The sequence below is a fragment of the Herpailurus yagouaroundi genome, unplaced genomic scaffold, assembly GCF_014898765.1.
Source record: "Herpailurus yagouaroundi ecotype Mexico unplaced genomic scaffold, PumYag 28, whole genome shotgun sequence".
NCBI classification, from domain to species: Eukaryota; Metazoa; Chordata; class Mammalia; order Carnivora; family Felidae; genus Herpailurus; species Herpailurus yagouaroundi.
The window spans coordinates 111,032,485-111,052,362 of NW_024412376.1; the positions used below are offsets into that span (position 1 = coordinate 111,032,485).

General features: G+C 38.8%; 1 protein-coding gene across 5 annotated transcripts in view; it reads right to left on the reverse strand.

The window, feature by feature from the left end:
• Nucleotides 1-9,492: 9,492 nt before the first annotated feature.
• Nucleotides 9,493-19,878, reverse strand: part of RUFY3 (RUN and FYVE domain containing 3) — an 81,324-nt gene continuing 70,938 nt past the window's right edge. For 3 of the 5 annotated variants that reach the window (XM_040481710.1, XM_040481726.1, XM_040481736.1), the window contains 6 exons: nucleotides 19,679-19,798; nucleotides 18,240-18,339; nucleotides 16,489-16,553; nucleotides 13,836-13,863; nucleotides 12,743-12,811; nucleotides 9,493-10,941 (listed from right to left, as the gene is read on the reverse strand). In XM_040481710.1, the coding sequence (XP_040337644.1) occupies nucleotides 10,798-10,941; nucleotides 12,743-12,811; nucleotides 13,836-13,863; nucleotides 16,489-16,553; nucleotides 18,240-18,339; nucleotides 19,679-19,798 (526 nt within the window). In that variant the 3' untranslated portion in view covers nucleotides 9,493-10,797. Of the gene's footprint in view, nucleotides 10,942-12,742; nucleotides 12,812-13,835; nucleotides 13,864-13,950; nucleotides 14,555-16,488; nucleotides 16,554-18,239; nucleotides 18,340-19,678; nucleotides 19,799-19,878 lie in introns of those variants that run through there. The other 2 variants (XM_040481716.1, XM_040481744.1) reach the window with 2 other exon arrangements.

Consider the following 19,878-nt stretch of genomic DNA (forward strand, 5'->3'; position numbering starts at 1 on the left):
ACCAAATATATTTTTGTTACATCAAGTCCTGGTATAGTGTAAGAAGACATTGTTAATTTTCATTTGTGTTTTTATCATATGAGCTTGAAGTAACCATCTTAACATCTTCAGTATTACTACTTAAATAGAAATGTGTTTTCATATATGGTTGAGTGTATCAAGCTATCAGAACTGGTGTCTATAGTGGAGTGATATATTACAATATGATTTTTTCTCTCTGTTTAGCAGTAGGTATCTAATTTGCCATGAAAAAAATCTGTAGGAACTGTTGGGATTGGGGTTGGTGAGAAATTCATTTGCAAATATTTTAAAGCCAATGAATTTTCATTTGCACATGTCTAGGAAAAGAATGAGAGCAAAGCTTATGTGGTGGGTAAGCATGAAGGGGTGTATCTTACCACACTAATGACTGAGTACTGCGTACAAAAGGTGGCCGTTCTTGGGAAGTCATTTTATAAATTCAGACACTTGACTATACTCCTTCCTTGAATAGGTGATAGCTTGTAATTTAGGATAGTAAACGAATGATTGCTGAGACGGCAAATGTAGTTACTGGAAGGGGAAGAAAAGCACGTAATAGATTAAGAGTAATCTTTTATTCCATCCAATCAAAAGACATATTTCTCTCTCCTGAACTTTGACAAGACTGGATTGTGTATTATTATTAGCTATTGAAAGAAGTAATGACAGTGAATTTCGCCCTTCTGCTTGGGTCCTTTTGTGTCTTTATAATCTCTTTTGTGGTAAAGCTATAAAAATAGCAGGTTTGGATATGGCCAGGTTACCCATCCTGCTTTAGATAGCTACTAGAATTGCAGGAGGGAACTCTGTGTAGACACCCAGGAGGAGATGGCTAAAGATCATGATCTGATTGATACACCCGCTGATAGAGAATGAAGCAGGGTCCCAAAGTGTTTGTCCTTCTGCCTGGTCGAATAAGGCTTCTGCCAAGTAGGAAAGGAGACTGTCCACTGTGGACTGGAAGTCTCTGTTGGTGTAGGGAGGAGCAAGCAGGAGAAGGCCACTTACAGCCACATGCCCTTTTGAGGCAATGGCCTTGCTCATTATTAATCAACATGCCCTATTGGCATCCTCTGCCATAAACAGTCCCTTAGCAGATTCTCACTTGGCGAGGTTTTTTTTTGAGTTACATTCTATTCACTAACATTCCATTGTTCTAAGAGTTTCCCCTAAATTATGTGAAAAGGTTCACATTCAATTGGCAGGACCTTATTATGGAGTAGAATGGTTTATTGGCAGTAAAGTAGAGGCAGGCCTAAGTTCCAGGGGCTTTGAAAAAAATTGCTGTAATGTAGTAGGAATACATTTTCCCTCAATTCAGCAGATTAGAAGAGAATCTCTGAAGTTTGTAGGAAGGGAATAAAGCTGCTATAAACATTCATGTGTAGGTTTTTGTGTGTACATAAGATTTCAGCTCATTTGGGTAAATACCCAGGAGTATGATTGCTGGATCATATGGTAGGACTATGTTTAGGTTTGTAAGAAACTGCCAAACTCTTCCTAGGTGGCTGTGCCATTTTGCATTTCTACTAGCAATGAATGTGAGTTCCTGCAGCAATTTGTTCTTATCAGCATTTGGTGTTGTCACTGCTTTGGATTTGAGCTATTCTAATAGATGTGCGCTGGTTCTCTTGTTTTAGCTTGCAATTCCTTGATGACCTAAGATGGTCAGCATCTTTTTATGTGTTTATTTACATCTTCATATTGCCTTTGGTGAGACGCCTTTGGTTTGGTTTGCCGCCCAGTATTTTAGTTAGGTGGTTTTCTTACTGGATTTTAGGACAGGGGTATATATATAGGAAGGTTTATTTTGGTTCTTAAATCTGTATGATATGAAAATAAATGGTGGGGTAATTTGTAAATTGCTTATATTTTATTTTTTGAATGAAATAAAATCGAGAGATATGAAAGGGTAAACAGTGAAGTCTCCCTCCCATCCTGTTCTTCAGCTACATAGATCCCCTTCTCAGGCAACCCTGCCATCAGTGTCTAGTGTAAACATTCAGTGATATTTACTGTGTAGATAAGCAAATATCAATAGATATTTTCATTTTAAAAATGTAAATTTATAGTATACTAGACATGCTGTTCTGTGCCACTTTTTTCCATTTAATACATCCTAAAGATCATTTTATATCCATATATAAAATCCTCTCATTTTTTAAAATGTACAGTATGGATGTACATAATTTAACCTGTCCCTTACTGGTGAACAGGAAAATTGCAATCTTTTGCTACTGTAATGCTGAAATGAATTACCTTGTAATAAACTTATGTCATTTTGTACATAAATTTCTCTAGGATAAATGGTCAGAGTATGTGCACTTGTAATTTAGATCTACAATTAAACTTATGTCTATAATTTGTTTTTTCTTAGTTTGCACCAGCAATGCAAGTGCCCATTTTCCCATAGCCTCATTAACACAGCATATCAGCAGTCGATTCTTGGCCAATCTTGAGAGGTTAAAAAAAAAACCCAAAACACAATGGTATTCTTCTATGAGGTGGCATTTCATGTTTAAGACTTGTGGGATTTCCTTTTCTGTGAATTGTCTTTTTTTCTCTCTTAAAATCTCCATCTACTTATTCTCTTCATATTAATCTTAAAGCAGATCCAAGACACGGCATCATTTTATCTAAATATATTTCAGTATATATATTGTCTTTAAAAAGGACTTTAAAATAATACCACCATTCCTAAAAATACGAATTTCTTATCACAAATATCTGAAAAATAATGTTTTGAAAAGTTGATTTGAATCAGGATCTAAACAACAGTCCACACTCTGCAGTTGGTTATGACTTTCCCCTGTAATATATTTTTTTTATTATTATTAAAAAAATTTTTTTTAATGTTTATTTATTATTGAGAGACACAGAGAGACAGAGGATGAGCAAGGGGGGGTGGGGGGGTGCAGAGACAGGAGAAGACACAGAATCCGAAGCAGGCTCCAGGCTCCGAGCTGTCAACACAGAGCCTGACGCGGGGCTCGAACTCACAAACTGTGAGATTATGACCTGAGCTGAAGTTGGACCTTAAGTGACTGAGCCACCCAGGCGCCCGGCCTGTAATATTTTTTAATAAAAAATTTCAAGCATACAGAAAAGTTGAATTATACATATACCTATAACTACACCTAATAATATTTTGTCTTATTCTCTTCCTCACTTTATATCTGTATATTCATCAAGCTATCTTTTTTTCTTTATAGATGTCAAAGTTGCAGACATTGATCTTAAGCTTTGATTGATCTTAAACATTGATCTTAAGCTTGATCTTAAGCTTTTTGGAATACATATTGTTAATGAGGGTTTTTTCTTGAAGTGAAATTTACAGTGAAGTGAACAAATGTTAAGTGTATCTTCCACTTGATGAGTGTTAATGTACAATTGTGTAACACAAACCCCAAGCAAGCTATGGAGCATTTCCATCACATCAGAAAATTCCTTTTCCCAGTCAATTCCTACACCACTCCCATCCCTTCTCCCTGTTAGAATTTTGTTTTCACCATAGATTAGTTTGGCCAATTCTAGAACTTCATATAAATGGAGTCATACAGTATGTATTCCTGTGTAAATTTTCACTCAGCATGTTTTGAGATTTCATTAATATGTTTCAGCTCTTTGTTCCTTTTCATTGCTGAGTAGTATTCCATTGTATGACCATTTCACAATTTAACCTTTCACTTAGGTGAACAACTGGTGGACAATGGGCTGTTTCTAGTTTTTGGCTCTTATGAATAAAGTTGCTATGAACATTCTTGTGCAAGCCTTTTTGTGGATCTATGTTTTAATCTTTCTTTTCAGTAGTAGAATATCCTAAATTGTACGATTGATTATCTTTTTAATTTTACTAGAAATTGACATACCTTTTTCCAAAGTGGTCATCCTATTTTATATGGACCAACAATATGAGAGTTCCAGTAGGCCCACATCCTCATTGTTTGGTGCCAGCTTGTAATTTTAGCCATTCTGTGTGTAGTGGTATCTTGGTTGTGGTTCTAACTTGCTGTTCGTGACGATGTTGAGCATTTTTCATGTTTATTGGCCATACAAATATCTTCTTTAATGAAGATGAAGTGCCTATTATTTCTTTTAACCCATGTTTCCCCGTCCATTACTTTTGCCCTTATTTGAAGAAATAAGATTTATTTATAGAGGTTTCCACAAACTGAATTTTGCTGATTGCCTTTTTGTGATGTTTTTATATTGTGTTTGGGTTTTTTCTTAATAGGAGCCCTTCTTTTTTTTTTTTTTTTTTTAATGTTTTTATTTATTTTTGAGACCGAGAGCATGAGCAGGGGAGGGGCAGAGAGAGGGGGAGACACAGAATCTGAAGCAGCCTCCAGGCTCTGAGCTGTCAGCACAGAGCCTGACGCGGGGCTCAAACTCATGGAGTGTGAGATGGTAACCTGAGCTGAAGTCAGACGCTTAACCGACTGAGCCACCCAGGCGCCTCATGGAGCCCTTTATTCTTGCAAGGAGCTAACTCTATGAATACCTTTCCCTCTGGCACTTTGTCATTTTGGTTGCTTATCATGGTAGAAATTATTTTTATGGGGGCTCTTGGGTGGTTCAGTCAGTTAAGCATCCAACTCTTGATCTCAGCTCAGGCCTTGATCTCAGGGTCATGAGTTCAAGCCCCTCATTGGGCTCCATGCTGGGCTTGAAGCTTACTTTTTTTAAAAAAACAAATTATTATTATGTGGTGCAATTCTTAAATCTCCCCTTGTATGGCTTCTAGGTTTTGTGTCACAATTAGGACATCCTAGTGAAATGATTTTGAAAGTACCTGGTAACAAGGCATGAAGCCAAGGTGGATTGGAATATGGATGGACCTAGTGAAACTCACAAGGATCACCAAGATACATTTAAGAAGCCGCCTTCCAAATGATCCAGACTGAATTTGAAGTCCACAGGTGAAATTTCACAAGTAATTTCAAAGACCGTGATTGCAAAACATAACTGGTTCTAACTGAACTAAAGGCTCTCAACCTTTCTTTCTGCCACTTGACAGTGACATTAGGGAATAAAGACCAAGAGTTAAAGAGAAACTGAGTTATTCACAATTTCTGGTAGGCTGGCTGTAATTCCATCCATTTCTTGTCCTCTTGAGAAAGCAAATGGGGGAATACAAGCCCAATACAAGTTGGGCTAATTTTTAACCTTTGACTTCTAAGAATAAATTTTTTTTTGAAGTTTATTTATTTTGAGAGAGTGAGTGTACAAGCAGAGGAGGGGCAGAGAGAGGGAGAATCCTAAGCAGGCTCTGTGCTCTTAGTGCAGAGCCCGCGGGGGGACTTGATTTCATGACCGTAACATCATGACCTGAGCTGAAATCAAAGAGTGGGATGCTTAACTGAATGGACCACCCAGGGGCTCTGAGAATAAATTGTTTTTTGACAGACCTTATAGTTGAATATGAATGGATGCTATTGTGTCGGAAAGCAGCACCCCCCAAATGGTAAGGCACTGTTGCTGCCTGGGGACTTGTATAGCTTTTCTACTGAACCTGCTTGTTGGAGGCCCGAGTGCTGTGTCTCTATCAAACTCAATTATTAACTTGTAGGAATCTGACATCGTCAGCAATGCTTACAACTGGTCACTGGCTCTATTTTAAACTAATTTTACATTTCAAGATAATACGTTGTCTGAATAAAGTTTGCCTTTTATTCTAAAGTTTATTTTTTAATTTATCTTGAGAAAGAGACAGCATGAGCAGGGGAGGGGCAGAGAGAGAGGGAGAGGGAACCCCAAGCAGGCTCTGCACTAGCAGTGGAGAGCCCCATGCGGGGCTCAAGCTCACAAACTGTGAGATCTGGACCTGAGCCAAAACCAAGAGTTGGTTTCTTAACTGAGTGAGTCACCCAGGCGCCTCCAAGTTTACCTTTCATTCTAGGTGTAGAAATGGTATTTCTCAGATACTTGATTTCTGATTTGATAGACTAAGATGCTTATAAGATTCTCTTATACGAAAGTAGTTGTGTTAACAAAATTAATTTTCCTCAGGAATGTTGACAATAAAAGATCTCAATAATTGACAAATCTTCAAGCCCACCAGCGTCTAAGAATCCTTGAGATTTGACCTGAGGGACTTTTAAGTGGATATATTAGGCTAAGTTATTTGAAAGATGTTTTATAATCAATCAAAACGTGGTCACTTCTGAAATACAATTCCTTAAAAAAGGTCTACATTTTCTGTTGAGCAAAGCTGAAATGAGGTTATAATAGACAGCGGTCCTGAGAACTACTTCAAAATCACTAGTCTGTCGTTGAGTCCTTTCACAGAATGGTTAAGTTCCCTTTAAGAGTTTCATCATACATTTTTATTGACTTACTCTGAGGAATAAATCTGACTTAAAATCCTCATTCTGAGGAAAATTCTTACTCTATTTGGAAATAATATCTAGGGAGTTAAGTTCTGTAAGGTTAGACCTGTAGTTAGGAGTATGAAAACACCCTTTTTTAAACTTTTAATTTCAGGATAGTTTTCGGTATACAAAAATATTGCAAGAATAGAATTTCTATATGCACCTCACCTAGTTTCACTACTGTTGACTTCTTACATTGCTACAGATTTGTCATAACTAACATTAGTACATTGCCATTAACTACATTCCACACTTCAGATTTTTTTGGCTTTTTCTTCATATCCTTTTTGTCTCCAGGGCACATTACATTTAGTCATCATGGCTCTTTAATCTTAGACTTTTTTATTTTGGATGACCTTGACAATTTTAAGGTATACTGGTCAGGTACTTTGTAGAATGTCCCTCAATTGGAGTCTTCTGAGGTTTTTCTCCTGGTTAGACTGGGGTTATAGGATTTGGGGAGGAAGAACACAAAGGTGCCATTTCACTACACCTTGTCAAAGATTCACGTTCTAAGCGTGACCTATCACAGGCATCAGTTTTCATGATCTTGCCAGCATAGTTTGCTAAGTGACTATAAATTTCCTTTTATTTCTTTCTATATCATACTTTTTTGAAGCAAGTTACTAAGCATGGCCCACATTGAAGAAGCAGGAAGTTCCATCTTCTTGAGGAATAGTAGCTACATAAATCATTTGTAATTCTGTGTAGATGTACCACTTCTCCCTTACTTATTTAATCTTTTATATCAATATGGACTCCTAAAGTTTTATTTTTTGGCTTATAATCCTATATTACATTATTTTGTTGCTCCCACTGTTTTTGGTTTTTATGCCACTTCCTTACTTTCTGGTATTACAAGATGTCCCAGACCTAGAATCAGCCATTTCTCCAAAGAGCCCTCGTTCCTTTTATTGGAGAATTGTATTAGAAACCAAACTTGTTTCTTTTTATTTTTTATTTTTGAGAGAGTATGAGCAGGACAAGGGCAGAGAGAGAGGGGGACGGAGGATCTGAAGTGGGCTTTGCGCTGTCAGCAGAGAGCCCAGTGTGGGGCTTGAACTCCCAAACCGTGAGATCATGATCTGAGCCAAAGGCAGGTGCTTAACTGACTGAGCCACCAGTCCCCTCAGAAACCAAGCTTTTTTTTTTTTTTTTAATATGAAATTTATTGTCAAATTGGTTTCCATACAAAGATTGAATGCTGGGTTGTGCCCGTTGTTACCAAGTGTTGGCTTCCAGGCCCTTTCAGCAGAGGGAGCTGTGTACCAACCCATATTCATCTTCCCCAACCGAAATTCTGTATCCACTTTCCTCTTCCCTCAGCCTTTGGCAACCACAATTCTACTGTGTCTGAATTCGACTGCTCTAAGGAGTCTTGCAAGTGGAGTCATATGTCCTTCTATGGCTGGCTTGTTTCACTTATAATGCCCTCAAGGCTCATGCATGTAGTAGTAGATGTCACAATTTCCTTCCTTTTTAAGGCTGAATAATATTCCATTGTATGTATCTATTGCATTTTATTCTTTCATTGGTCAGTGGACACTTGGGTTGCTTTTCACATTTTGGCTATTGTAAATAATACTGTGAACATAGGTGTATAAATGTGTTTTGAGTCCCTGCTTTCACTTTTGACTACAGTATACCCAGAAGGGGAATTGCTCTATTACGTCTTAATTTTAATTTTTTCAGGAACCATCACACTGTTCCACAGTGGCTGCACTGCTACCAACAATGCACAAGGGGTTCTAACTTCTCCACAAGTTAATTTTGAAGTCCAACCTCTGTTATTTTTTGTTAACTGTGCTTTTGGGGTCTTACCTAAATTTTTGCCAAATAGTTGTGATGAATTTTTTCCTCTTTTTTTCCTATGAGTTCTAGTTCTAGCTCATTTGTTTAGATCTTTGAACAATTTTGAGTTAATTTGTGTATGTTATGTAGTAGAGGCCCCACTTTTTTTTTTTTTTTTTTTTTTGGCATGTGGACATCCACTTTTTGTCAACAAATTTGTTGAGAAGACTGTCCTTTAAGCCCCTTTTGGTCTTGGCACCCATCTCAAAAATCTTTAGTCCATATATGTGAAGGTTTATTTCTAAGTTCTTTCACTTCATTGGTCTAGGTCTTTATGCCAGTACCATGTTGTTTTGATCACTGTAGCTTTGTAGTGAGTTTTGACTTTAGAAGTGAGACCTCCAACTTTGTTCTTTTTCAAGATTGTTTTGGCTATTTGGGTGTCCCCTGAGATTCCATATGAATTTAAGACAAATGCTTCTATTTCTGCAAAAAATATGGGTATTTTTGATACGGATACTTGGAATCTGTAGATGGTTTTGGGTAGTATTGACATCTTAATGATATTAAGTCTTCCAATTCATAAACATGGAGTGTCCTTCTATTTGTTGGTATCTTTAATTTCTTTAGGCAGTGTTGTATAGTCTTCAGTGTAGAAGTCTTCTGCCTCTGGTTGTTTAGTCCTAAGAATGGTATTCTTGTTGCTACTGTGAATAGTGGAAAGAACAGTTTTTAAGGAAGACAGACCTATGAAGTCAAGCCTTTCATGACTTCGTTTCCTTGCTTTTGTTGACAGCCACACTAATAACAGATCGTTGGAGCTTTGTTTCAAAAAGAGAAAGGGCTGGGGCGCCTGGGTGGCTCAGTTGGCTGTGCGTCAGACTTCGGCTTAGGTGGTGATTTCACGGATCATGAGTTTGAGCCCTGCATCTGTGGTCAGCACAGAGCCTGCTTCAGATCCTCTGTCCCCCCCGCCTCTCTCTGCCCCTCCCCTGCTTGAGTGCTTTCTCTCTAAAAAAATAAAACATGAAAAAAATGCTAAATAGCTTATGTGTAAGTCTCAGTAAAATCTCAGTGGCTAATTATTCTTCCTCATATTCCATGTACAGAGCTGCCTCTTTTCAATTTAATTCAAAACTAATTATAAATAACTTTTGCTAGTTTAGGATAATTCCCCATATTATCTGTAGCACTTAGAACAGTGCTGAAAACATGTAGGTGGCCAAAAATAAGACGAATGAAGAACCACACACACACACACACACACACACACACAAATATTTAAAGGGAAAAAAACCAGTCAACAACCTAGGCAAGACTATTAGATTTTATTCTTTCCTAGTACTCTTATAGCTCAACTTCACCATGTAACAAGCCAGACTTTCCGAATAACAACTCTTTCCCAGGCTATAACCCTTCTCAGGAGACAGAATTTATCAAGTATCATGGTTCCAGGATGTTTTCACCCCAGAATTCTAAACCAGTTACAGAATCGTATCTTCTTAGGTCTTAATTGGAATCAAACAATCTAGGCACATGTAACATAATCAAAATAGCATATACCATTTCTTTCCTTCCCTTGTGGAAAGCACATTCCTCTTTTCCCCCAAAGGGTTTGTTATGAAGAGATGTTTGAGTGTCACGTTTTCCAAGAAACCTGTCTACCAGTTCAAATTCTTGGCTCAGAATAAGGTATCGCTTATTCAAGAAAATTTAATAAATATTCTGATCTAATTGTTCTCAGACATGGACAAATTTGTTTTACACGCAACTTAGCTTTGCTTTCAGTAACTACTTGCAAAAGTCAAACCCTATCTTTAAAATATCTTACAATTTTCCTTAGGACTTGGGAGAGCAGGGAAGGATGAGGAAGGGAGTTGGCTTATTTTTTAGTAGGACATTCTGAAAAGGGCAGATATTTACTTTTGAAGTCATTAAGTGGATAAACTGTCAAGTGTTTCTCTTGTTCTGATATTGAAAACATTTATAGCCCAGGGCCTTTCTGGTCCTGAAACTATAATAAATTATAATATTGTTTTAAGTACATTCAAAATTTATATTACTCTTTAATTTCTTTTCCCTGAGTTTGGGTTCACAGTTTGGTAGAGATACTTGAAAGAGGTAGTTAGTGGGGGTGAAGAGGAAACAATGTTCATGTCTAGCAGCACCCAGGGAAAATATATAATATCTATTATTTTGATCTCAGGTAACATTTATCTTTCCCCCTTGAATCTGCACATTAATAGAGGGAGATAATCATTTTCCTTTTCTTATCTGTTGGACTCTCTCTCCTATTATATTTACCCCAGTATTATTATCACTATTCATAAAAATGAATAGCCCCTCCAAAGACAAGCTACAGAATTAAGCCTTCAAGGTGGGATTGTTTAGATTTAGAAGAGAGGGGCTCAACTGAGTAACTTTTATTCATACAGTCATTAGGGAAAATGAGCAAACTTTCCAGGACCCCCAACTACTCACTGCCTTTTCTCCCTGGACCTGGTTTATTTAAATCATTGCTATCAACTCTGGAGTTGATTCTAAGGTCTGGGTTCTAGGAAATCTTGACATCTAACACAGGTTCAGACACTGGTCCAGGCCTTGGCTTCCAGTCTTAAGATGGGCTGGCGGAATACTGTTTCATCAGATGCTCATGGCAGGGATTGCAAACTCGCTCAGGCTTGATACTTGAGGGAAGAGGCAGTTCATTTGTTGAGCAGGCATCACAGAACGTTCCTCTGCAGTTCTTACACATATTCTACAAGGAGAAGAGGAGGTTAGGTGGGGGATAGAGGAGCAGGGCATATAGATGCATGGAATAGAAAAGGCCAAATATGGTAAGTGCTCAATACCTAATTATTGACTAATGTCTGCTATGTGCCAGATAGTATCTGACCAAACACAGTTTCTGTCTACAAGGAAGCCTACTGTCTAGTTCTTAGATCTAAATGAAGAGAAGCAGTGCCACAGAATTCAAAAGAACAAATAACACACAAATTGCTTACTTTTAGAATGTTCCCACCCATTATATTCACTTTTATGTGGGCTAATTCTAAAATTAGTTTGCAAGTACTTAAGAATACTCCAAATAAGGCAGGCAGGCAGTGAGTGACCTAGCCATGGACTGGGTAGCGGTAGCCAGCCTAGGATTAAAAAACTTGCTGAGCATGAAGTGAAAGTAGAATTCTTAATACACTGATGTGCTTAATGCTTCCCTGTAATACTCTACAGACATATCTTTTGGGATATCAGCGCAGCAGGAGGACAGCTTCCCTGCATCCTCTTTATAGGGAAATCAGTCTCTTTATTAAGCATTTTGAATATTTAGTGGCCATGCAATGGGACAGCACGTGGGTCATTATGGCAGTGTCACTGGTAAGGCTGTGTGATAGGGTGGCACACACATAGCTCCAAGGGTCCCTAGTAAAGGCTGTGAAGAGTAATTCCCCCCGTTAATAATGCTGCTTTCTCCCAAACAATTCACCTTCCTGAGGATGCAGCAGAGGTAGGGGGTCACTTTTATTTGAAAGCCCGAGAGGAATTTTCCTCTGACATATTGTAGTTACTGTGCAGAATTAGAAAAGCCAGAATTAGATTCTCTTCCAGAAACAGACATTATTTCTGTAATTCCAACTCTAGAAAGGCAGTTCATCTTTATCTGATTCCGTTAAGACTAGGTCATATTATAGTTTTGCTTGTTAAAATTCAGCATGATCACAAAGGGTGGCATAGAGGCTGCCAAGGCAGAATTCGGCACATTTCCTCATCTCTTCCAAGCACTTGTTTCTTACAGTCATTTGCCCATTTCTTGAACATCTATGAACTGGGGACCACATGACATGCGGGGTGGGGGGGTGGATATTACTATGAGCAGGTCAAAGACCTGGCTATCAGAACACTTGCTGTATCTGAACACTTCCTTCACTCTGCCTACTCTAGCAAACTGGGGAAGCGCTCAAGCAGAGACCCTTGAGGACCCGAGGGGAAAACAAGTGGTTTTGGTGGAGAGAGCTCATTTCCCTCTCAGAGGCTGATTCTCCAAATAATTCAAAGAATCTCCCTTCCCCAAAACTGATTTGTTCTAAGCAGGATGGAGTACTGGAAGAGTACAGACTTTGGGGCCAAAGTCAGCCTGCAGCTGGGCCTTGCCACTTATGACTTGAGTAACTTTGAGAAATGTGCTTCACATCTCTGAGCCCAAGGTTCATCTACAAAATGATGGAGGTGATAATGATGACAGAGGAGATAAGCTTTACAACAGGGATGTGGTCTACGCTTTGCTCATTACTCTTTCTCCAGCACACGAGATAGCACATTCTACACTGCAGGCACTCAATAAACATTTATAAATTTGTTTTAAATTCTTTATATTTGTGTTCATGGGGATTTACTGACATGACATACTATGACTGAAAAAAATGGGTACACAATAAATGCTTGCTCCTTTTGCTTTTCCTCCCCACTCTGCCCTCTACACAGCAAAGTCCCTGTTACTGAAAGGGACTAGTGGTGTAACGGACATCCTGGTGAAGAACCTGTTTGGTTCTCAGCATCGTTACCTTTGCAAGGCGGCCGTCTTGCTGGCACAACTGACACATCTGTGGCTTTGCGGAGAGCAGCGGCTGGTCCTAAACCACATATTGAGCCAGTTAGTTTCTCTTGGTCTCAGAAACATGAATACTTTCAGAATACTCATTTTTTTTAAGTTACAAAATTAATACAACCACGCTACAGGCTATCTGGAAACTAAAGAAACAAATTGTATACGGTCCTCACGCCTTAATACAACTCTACTAATCCTATCACTATCCTTGGAGCTCTTTTCACTTTTTTTTTTTTTTTAATTTTTTTTTTTTCAACGTTTATTTATTTTTGGGACAGAGAGAGACAGAGCATGAACGGGGGAGGGGCAGAGAGAGAGGGAGACACAGAATCGGAAACAGGCTCCAGGCTCTGAGCCATCAGCCCAGAGCCCGACGCGGGGCTCGAACTCCCGGACCGCGAGATCGTGACCTGGCTGAAGTCGGACACTCAACCGACTGCGCCACCCAGGCGCCCCTCTTTTCACTTTTATAATAAAGTAACGTGATTTCAGTTATAAAAAGAAAATTCAAGTATACAAGTATGAAGTAAGAAGTTTTAAAAAGCCCCATCCCTCTTTTCCTATCATATCATCAGGAATAGAAAGCAATACTCTATTTTTCTTCTTTTTTCTTTTTTTTAAATTCCTAACAGATAAATGAAAGGGGTGACTCAGTCATAGCAGCCTGTCTTCTTTCTCATGGGTTGTCATATCCTATTATATATGCAAAGTATCTTACAACCATTTATATTTGTTTATTTCCAAGTGAGCAAGAAGTATTTTTTCTGTTTTATAGAAGAGAAAACTAAGCAAAGAGGAGGTACTCTCTTAGGTCAAAGAGAATTTCTAAGAAGTGAGACGTGCCATTTCCTTAGTAAATTGCTCAGAGCTGTACTACTTCCTGTGAGAGTTTCAGGCCAATGCGTGTTTGTTGAGGATACTGTTAAAAGGACGGGGCACTGAGACCTGTGTGCATTCATCTACTTCCCGTGCCGCCTGTGTTCAGCTAGGAATGGGACAGCCAACTACATCATTTACACGAGACGTTTGAGAACAGGAGATTCGGTTACCTGTTCATTCGCAGGGGGAGACGGCAGCCTACAATGGAAAATTAAAAACAGTAACAAACAGCAACTTATTATATTTCCATGTGAATCATTTCAAAAGCAAAGGAAAAGCATTACCATGGTTCTTTTATGTTGTTGGGACTGACATAATTATTAATCTTGACCCCCAAGGAGAAGAAATTTTTGTAGTTAAACCTATTACTAGAATCTGATCCTTGACCTACATTATGGTTTCTGTTTAAAAATGGATTTGGAGTTACATTTGTTGTTTTCTTTTTACTGCCAAGAAAATAGTTAGCATTTGTATCCCAGCCTATAAAACTCCAATGGCCAATGCTATACATGTTAAAAGTTTCTTTTTTCTGATATTATAGAAACCTATTATATGTCATGTATTAATCCCCTCTTCCAAACATTCTTAAGGTGTGAACTTTAGCAAATTAATGAGGGGGAGAATGGATGAGTTTGTCACAGTTCTGGGGATAATGCACCACACATCCACAGTGGCTCCAGTTCTCTTCCATCGAGTGGCAGGGTGACCACCAGAGTGACCAGGTTCTCAGTTGTTCCTTGGACCGTAATCCCAAGAAACCTGGGTATGTTTTAGGACTGCAGTTCAGGATCTGGGAGCTGCTTTAGACAAAGGACTTATACACAGAAGACATGGTAAGTAGAGGCACTTAGGTGTGCCACCTTGCCTCTCTGCTCCTCAGTTTTCGCATCTGTAAAGTAGGAACAGATGATTAAACTTTCCTAAGAATTAAAATGTTAAGGAAATAATGTGACGTGACACAGACATAAGGTAGTCTTGTCTTATATTCCCAGGGCCTAAATCAAAACCTGGCATGTAAGGTCCTCCTGATTGTAAAGTACTTGGTTTTAGGCTGGAATGGGGCCGATTCTGAAAGGCTCTTTTAAGTCCTTGTAAATTTTATAGCCTTTCTAGTTCCTTTCTGTGGCCCATGCTGATCTGTGGGGTAGTTTAAGGTTAGTCCTACATCAGACCATGCTCTCTTTGGGAGTAAACTTAAAGGCTTTGGAATCATTCTGGCCTTGGAGGCCAAGTGCCCGCATAATCAGTCTACTGTTGGGACTCTGATTTATCTTCTCCAGCAGCTACTTTGCTCAGGTGACACACGGCCTTATTCTTGAGGCATCGAAGCCTAGACAGGGACAGCTGCCAAAAATGTACACTGCATTGTTCTCTCCAACCCCCACTGTGGTGTCTTTCTTGTTATTAACCTTTGCTGTTGTTGTTGTTGTTGTTGTTGTAACAGAGTGAATTTTGGAGCAGTTTTAGGTTTACAGAAAAACTGAGCAGAAAGTACCAACATTTCCCAGAAAGTATTTCCAATATACTTTACCGGCCCCCCCATGCTCCCCCAATATCTACATTCTGTAACAGGGAAGGGGGGGAGGGGGTAGACAATGTTACAGTCAGCAAACCTACACTAACACGTCATAACTACTCAAAGTCTGCAGTTTACATTAGGGTTCACTCTTGGTGTTGTACATTCTATGGGTTTGGACAAATGTAAGACATGTATCTAGCATTACAATACCATAGGAGTATTTTCACTGTCCTAAAAAATTTTTACTGTGCTTATCCATGCATATCCCCTAACCCCTGGCAATCACTGTCTCCATGGTTTTGGCTTTTCCAGAATGTTATACAGGTGGACCACCTTTGTTTTTATTTTATTTTATTTTATTTTATTTTATTTTATTTTATTATTTTATTTTTTCAATATATGAAATTTACTGTCAAATTGGTTTCCATACAACACCCAGTGCTCATCCCAAAAGGTGCCCTCCTCAATACCCATCACCCACCCTCCCCTCCCTCCCACCCCCCATCAACCCTCAGTTTGTTCTCAGTTTTTAAGAGTCTCTTATGCTTTGGCTCTCTCCCACTCTAACCTCTTTTTTTTTTTTTTTTTTTTTCCTTCCCCTCCTCCATGGGTTTATGTTAAGTTTCTCAGGATCCACATAAGAGTGAAAACATACGGTATCTGTCTTTCTCTGTATGGCTTATTTCACTTAGCATCACACTTTGTTTTTTAATGCAGTGGCACTGTGTAATATTTTGTTTTATTTCTACTTGCTAAAATAATTGTTAAAAGTTCACTTCCTTGATACTATCCTAATACTTTTCATAGTGAGCAAATCAGATGACGAGTTAAGAAAAAGACAAAGAGTTAGGCTGTTTGAGACCCTTAAGAGAAAGGACACGAGGGAAATGAGAGGATTTATGTGAAACATAGCTGCCCTCCACTAGCTCACAAGTGGAAACAAGTCCTACTCAAGTACACTAAAGACCCTGAGAAATGCTATGACTTGTACTTCGTTCCTTTGTGATGCCAATCCAGTAAAGATGAAACATAATCTTTGAAGTGATCATGTGAGTTTGAGGACTAACCAGGGGAAGAGTCGGAGGACAGCTTGATTATTACCCTGCTTTCTTCTAAAATGGACTAAATGGGTTTGGTTTTAATACGTGCTCTCTGCTTGACTTGTTCATGCCCCCTTTGAAATAACTTGCTGGAGTATTACTATTACAAGTCTGTGTCTGGTCAGTGCCATTGCCCATATGTATCGAAAGGTCCCTCTTTCCACCCAAAATACATTTATATCTTAGTATTTTATTAACAAACACCTGTGGCTTTCGTCCAGGGGCTTTTTAAGTTTAGCATTTTCCTCTTGAATTTTGTGCTTCCCATCCTGCCAAAAGAAAACAGCCCAGTATATTAATTATTCAGAATGCTAAGCAGTGATGATGCTGCAGACATTTTCCTCTGTACTGACTTAGCTTAGGCATAACACTAAGCAGCTTTATTATTATATGGAAGGAATTTACCTTCCAGAATATTTCCTCATTATCTTTACTCTAATCACTTTCTTAACAAATTATTCTGATAGGGTTTGCAACAAATGATTTTCAGAGTAGGTATTCTCCTTAACTCTTGCAATTCAAATAAAATTCAGAATATATCCTATTTACTTGCAAAGTGAGCTCAAGGTATCAGTTACTGCTTAGGGTATGTTAGTTACTTCTGTCTATCTCTATATATCTTCACCTCCCACTCCCCAGTGAGCTCTGGATAACTGGTAAAACCAAGCATGGCCATATATAGCAGACTATAACCCTGTGGACACTCAGTCAAGCAGCTGCCACAACACCGTAACAACTTGCATAGCCTAGACACTTGAGTTTTGTATTTTGAAGGACCAATGTAAAGTTCCAAACATCCACTCTACCAAAGTGTGTAAGCCCTGCCTAGGCAGTTTTCAGTGACAAATTCTTTCTGTGGACACTGCTGTCTGCCTTGAGCTGCTGTCCATCAGCCTCCAAAAATAGAATGCACATTCTTAGACCACTCAAGTGTCAAGGAAAGGAGGTTAATGCAACATTTACACTCCTGGAACCCCTACCACAGGACAATTCCAGATTGAGAAACTTAAGGCCTCACTGGAAAAACAGGGTAAAAAAGGCCAAGAATTTAAGTAAATCTCTATAAGCCCTTCTAAGTAGATTTTATGTTTGCTAAACTAAAATAATGAAGTTGGCATGCTACAAAAGGAGTGGTATTTTGTACACTTTAAATTGCAGTGAATACTACTACATAATAAATTTCTATTTACCATTATTTTCTGCTCTCCAGCAAATTAGCATCTCTTTCTCTAGCAATTTTAAATTAAGAAGCTTATAAATTTGTCCTGCTTTGTTATATATGATGTAAACAAAGAAGATAATTTTTTCCCTGTGTTTGTCTTTGACAGAAAATGTATTTCATACGTTTCTGATTTTATTATGTAACAACATTGGCTCCCATTTCATGGATCCCAGAGATGGACTTTTCCGTTTTAGCTTCCTAACCACTACAGGAGCTGGGAGTCTCACTCCTAAGACTGTCCTGTAGATATGTCTACTCTTGCTCTTTAATCACTCTATGTTCCCTCTTCTAATTTCCCAAGAAAAGTAAAACTGGAATCCTCATGATTCTGAAAACGGTATACAGAAGCAAATCCATATTTAAGACAATTCTGTTAAATGGAAAATCAGGGTGGGGAAAGATTACTATAACATATTATTGAAGATGTTAGCCAGTAGAATCCCAAGGAACACCAGTTTTTGTTAAGATACCAAAACAATCTTAAAGCGAAAGGGATTAAGAGGGTCACTGGAAATCATGGTTACTAATCTTCTTTTCCAAATGAAATCAAGTCAGAGAGAGTGTCCAGAGACCGAATGAGAATCAAGGCCTTGTGTTTACCCCAGGTCTTGTCTGCCATCTACATACTCAAGGACACAGCAATTAAGCTCATGTTCCAGGAGAGAAAACTGTCCAGCCCATCGAAGTAGCCTCTAAAAATTAAGTAAATGAACAAGGGAATAACAAATATTACCGTTTTGGGTTCTGTCTTCTGAAAGCCCTTTCCTGGGATGTTCCTGTTGTTTTGTAACCTTCTTTCTCTTTCCTGTTTTAGCTCTAACTCAAGCTGGTGCCTGGGACAGATGGGAGAGGAAAAGGATGAAAATTTGGGTTTCTGCACTCATAATCTCTAAAGAACGCCCAACCCTTTTCTTAAAGCTCAGCAATTACATTTTAATACTTGATTAATAAAAGGATACCAGATATATATGGGCAATCAGGTTTTAAGGTGTTAAAATATAATACAGTAAAACCAGTAACACTAAAATACAGACATTTTAAAAATCTTTCTTGGGTAATTAAGAATGTACTTTAAGATCTCCTAGTACCCAAGGGTCACCACTCTCTGAATATCAGTATTAATATTAACTCTTTTTTTTTTAAGAGTCTTACAATATTTCTTTAACATTTATTTATTTTTGAGAGACAGAGAGAAACAGAGCACCAGTGGCAGAGGGGCAGAGAGAGAGAGAGGGAGACACAGAATCCGAAGCAGGCTCCAGGCTCTGACCTGTCAGCACAGAGCCCAATGCGGGGCTCGAACCCATGAACCGTGAGATCATGACCTGAGCTGAAGTCGGCCACTTAACCAACTGAGCCACCCAGGCGCTCCTAATGTTAACTGTTAATAAAGAGTTGTGGTCAACTGAATGGCAATTAGTAGGATTTGCTATAATGAAAGACAGTATTTACCAATTTTCAACAAGAAACAATATGAAAGCACTAACACTGTAGTCCCATTTCGTTTTAATTAGCTGGTCTCTCTTTATAGTTATGTGTTCAATGCCCAGTTACATCATCAGCCACTAATGTCCTTAGTAGCCATGTGCTTTTATATCTAACAACAAAGTTCTCTTTGTTTGAAGTCAGTGGCTTCTGCAGAGAATTGAGTCTCATTTGACAGATAATATGGAAGAGTTGTTAAGGACTTGCGAGTCAAGAGAGAGACAGGCTTTGAGAATGCTGCCACTGACTAGCTGCACTGTGTCAATCTGGACAAACTGAACCCATCTAAGCTTTAATTTCATCTGAAAATGGGGGGTAATATAGTCAACTACTAATAGGGTTGATGGGAAGATGTTAGGACAGAAAGCCTGTGAAGTACTTTGTGAAGTTTCTGCACACAGTAAAAATTTAGGAAATACCATTATTAGTGTTAGGTTGGCTATTAATTCTCTTACACCTTTCTATTTATTTGGGACCTTGAATTCTAATTTCCTAATTCTTTGGTTGCAAAGCATGTTGACAAGATTTGGAAATGTTGATACAGGTGAAGCTTTCTGAATCTAATTCCAGAGAAAGGACATTACAAAGACAGAACAGAGGGGGCTGGATCCTGGGACCTCCTAATCTTGCGACTAGCCTTAGAATTACCCACGACCACCCTGTCAGCTCCTGCTGCCCTCTCTTCACCGCTGCCTGGTGAGCTCCTCCACTTCCAGCTGCAGACTGTTTATCTTGTCTCCGAAGTCCTGCTTGAACAGCCGGTTGTCCAACTCAGCAGACTGGCGGTCTCGCTCAGCCTGGCGCAATCTGGATGTGAGCCACATGAACTTGTGATAAAAAACAAAAGCCATGGTGGGGAGGAAGACCAAGTTTACAACACAAAATAA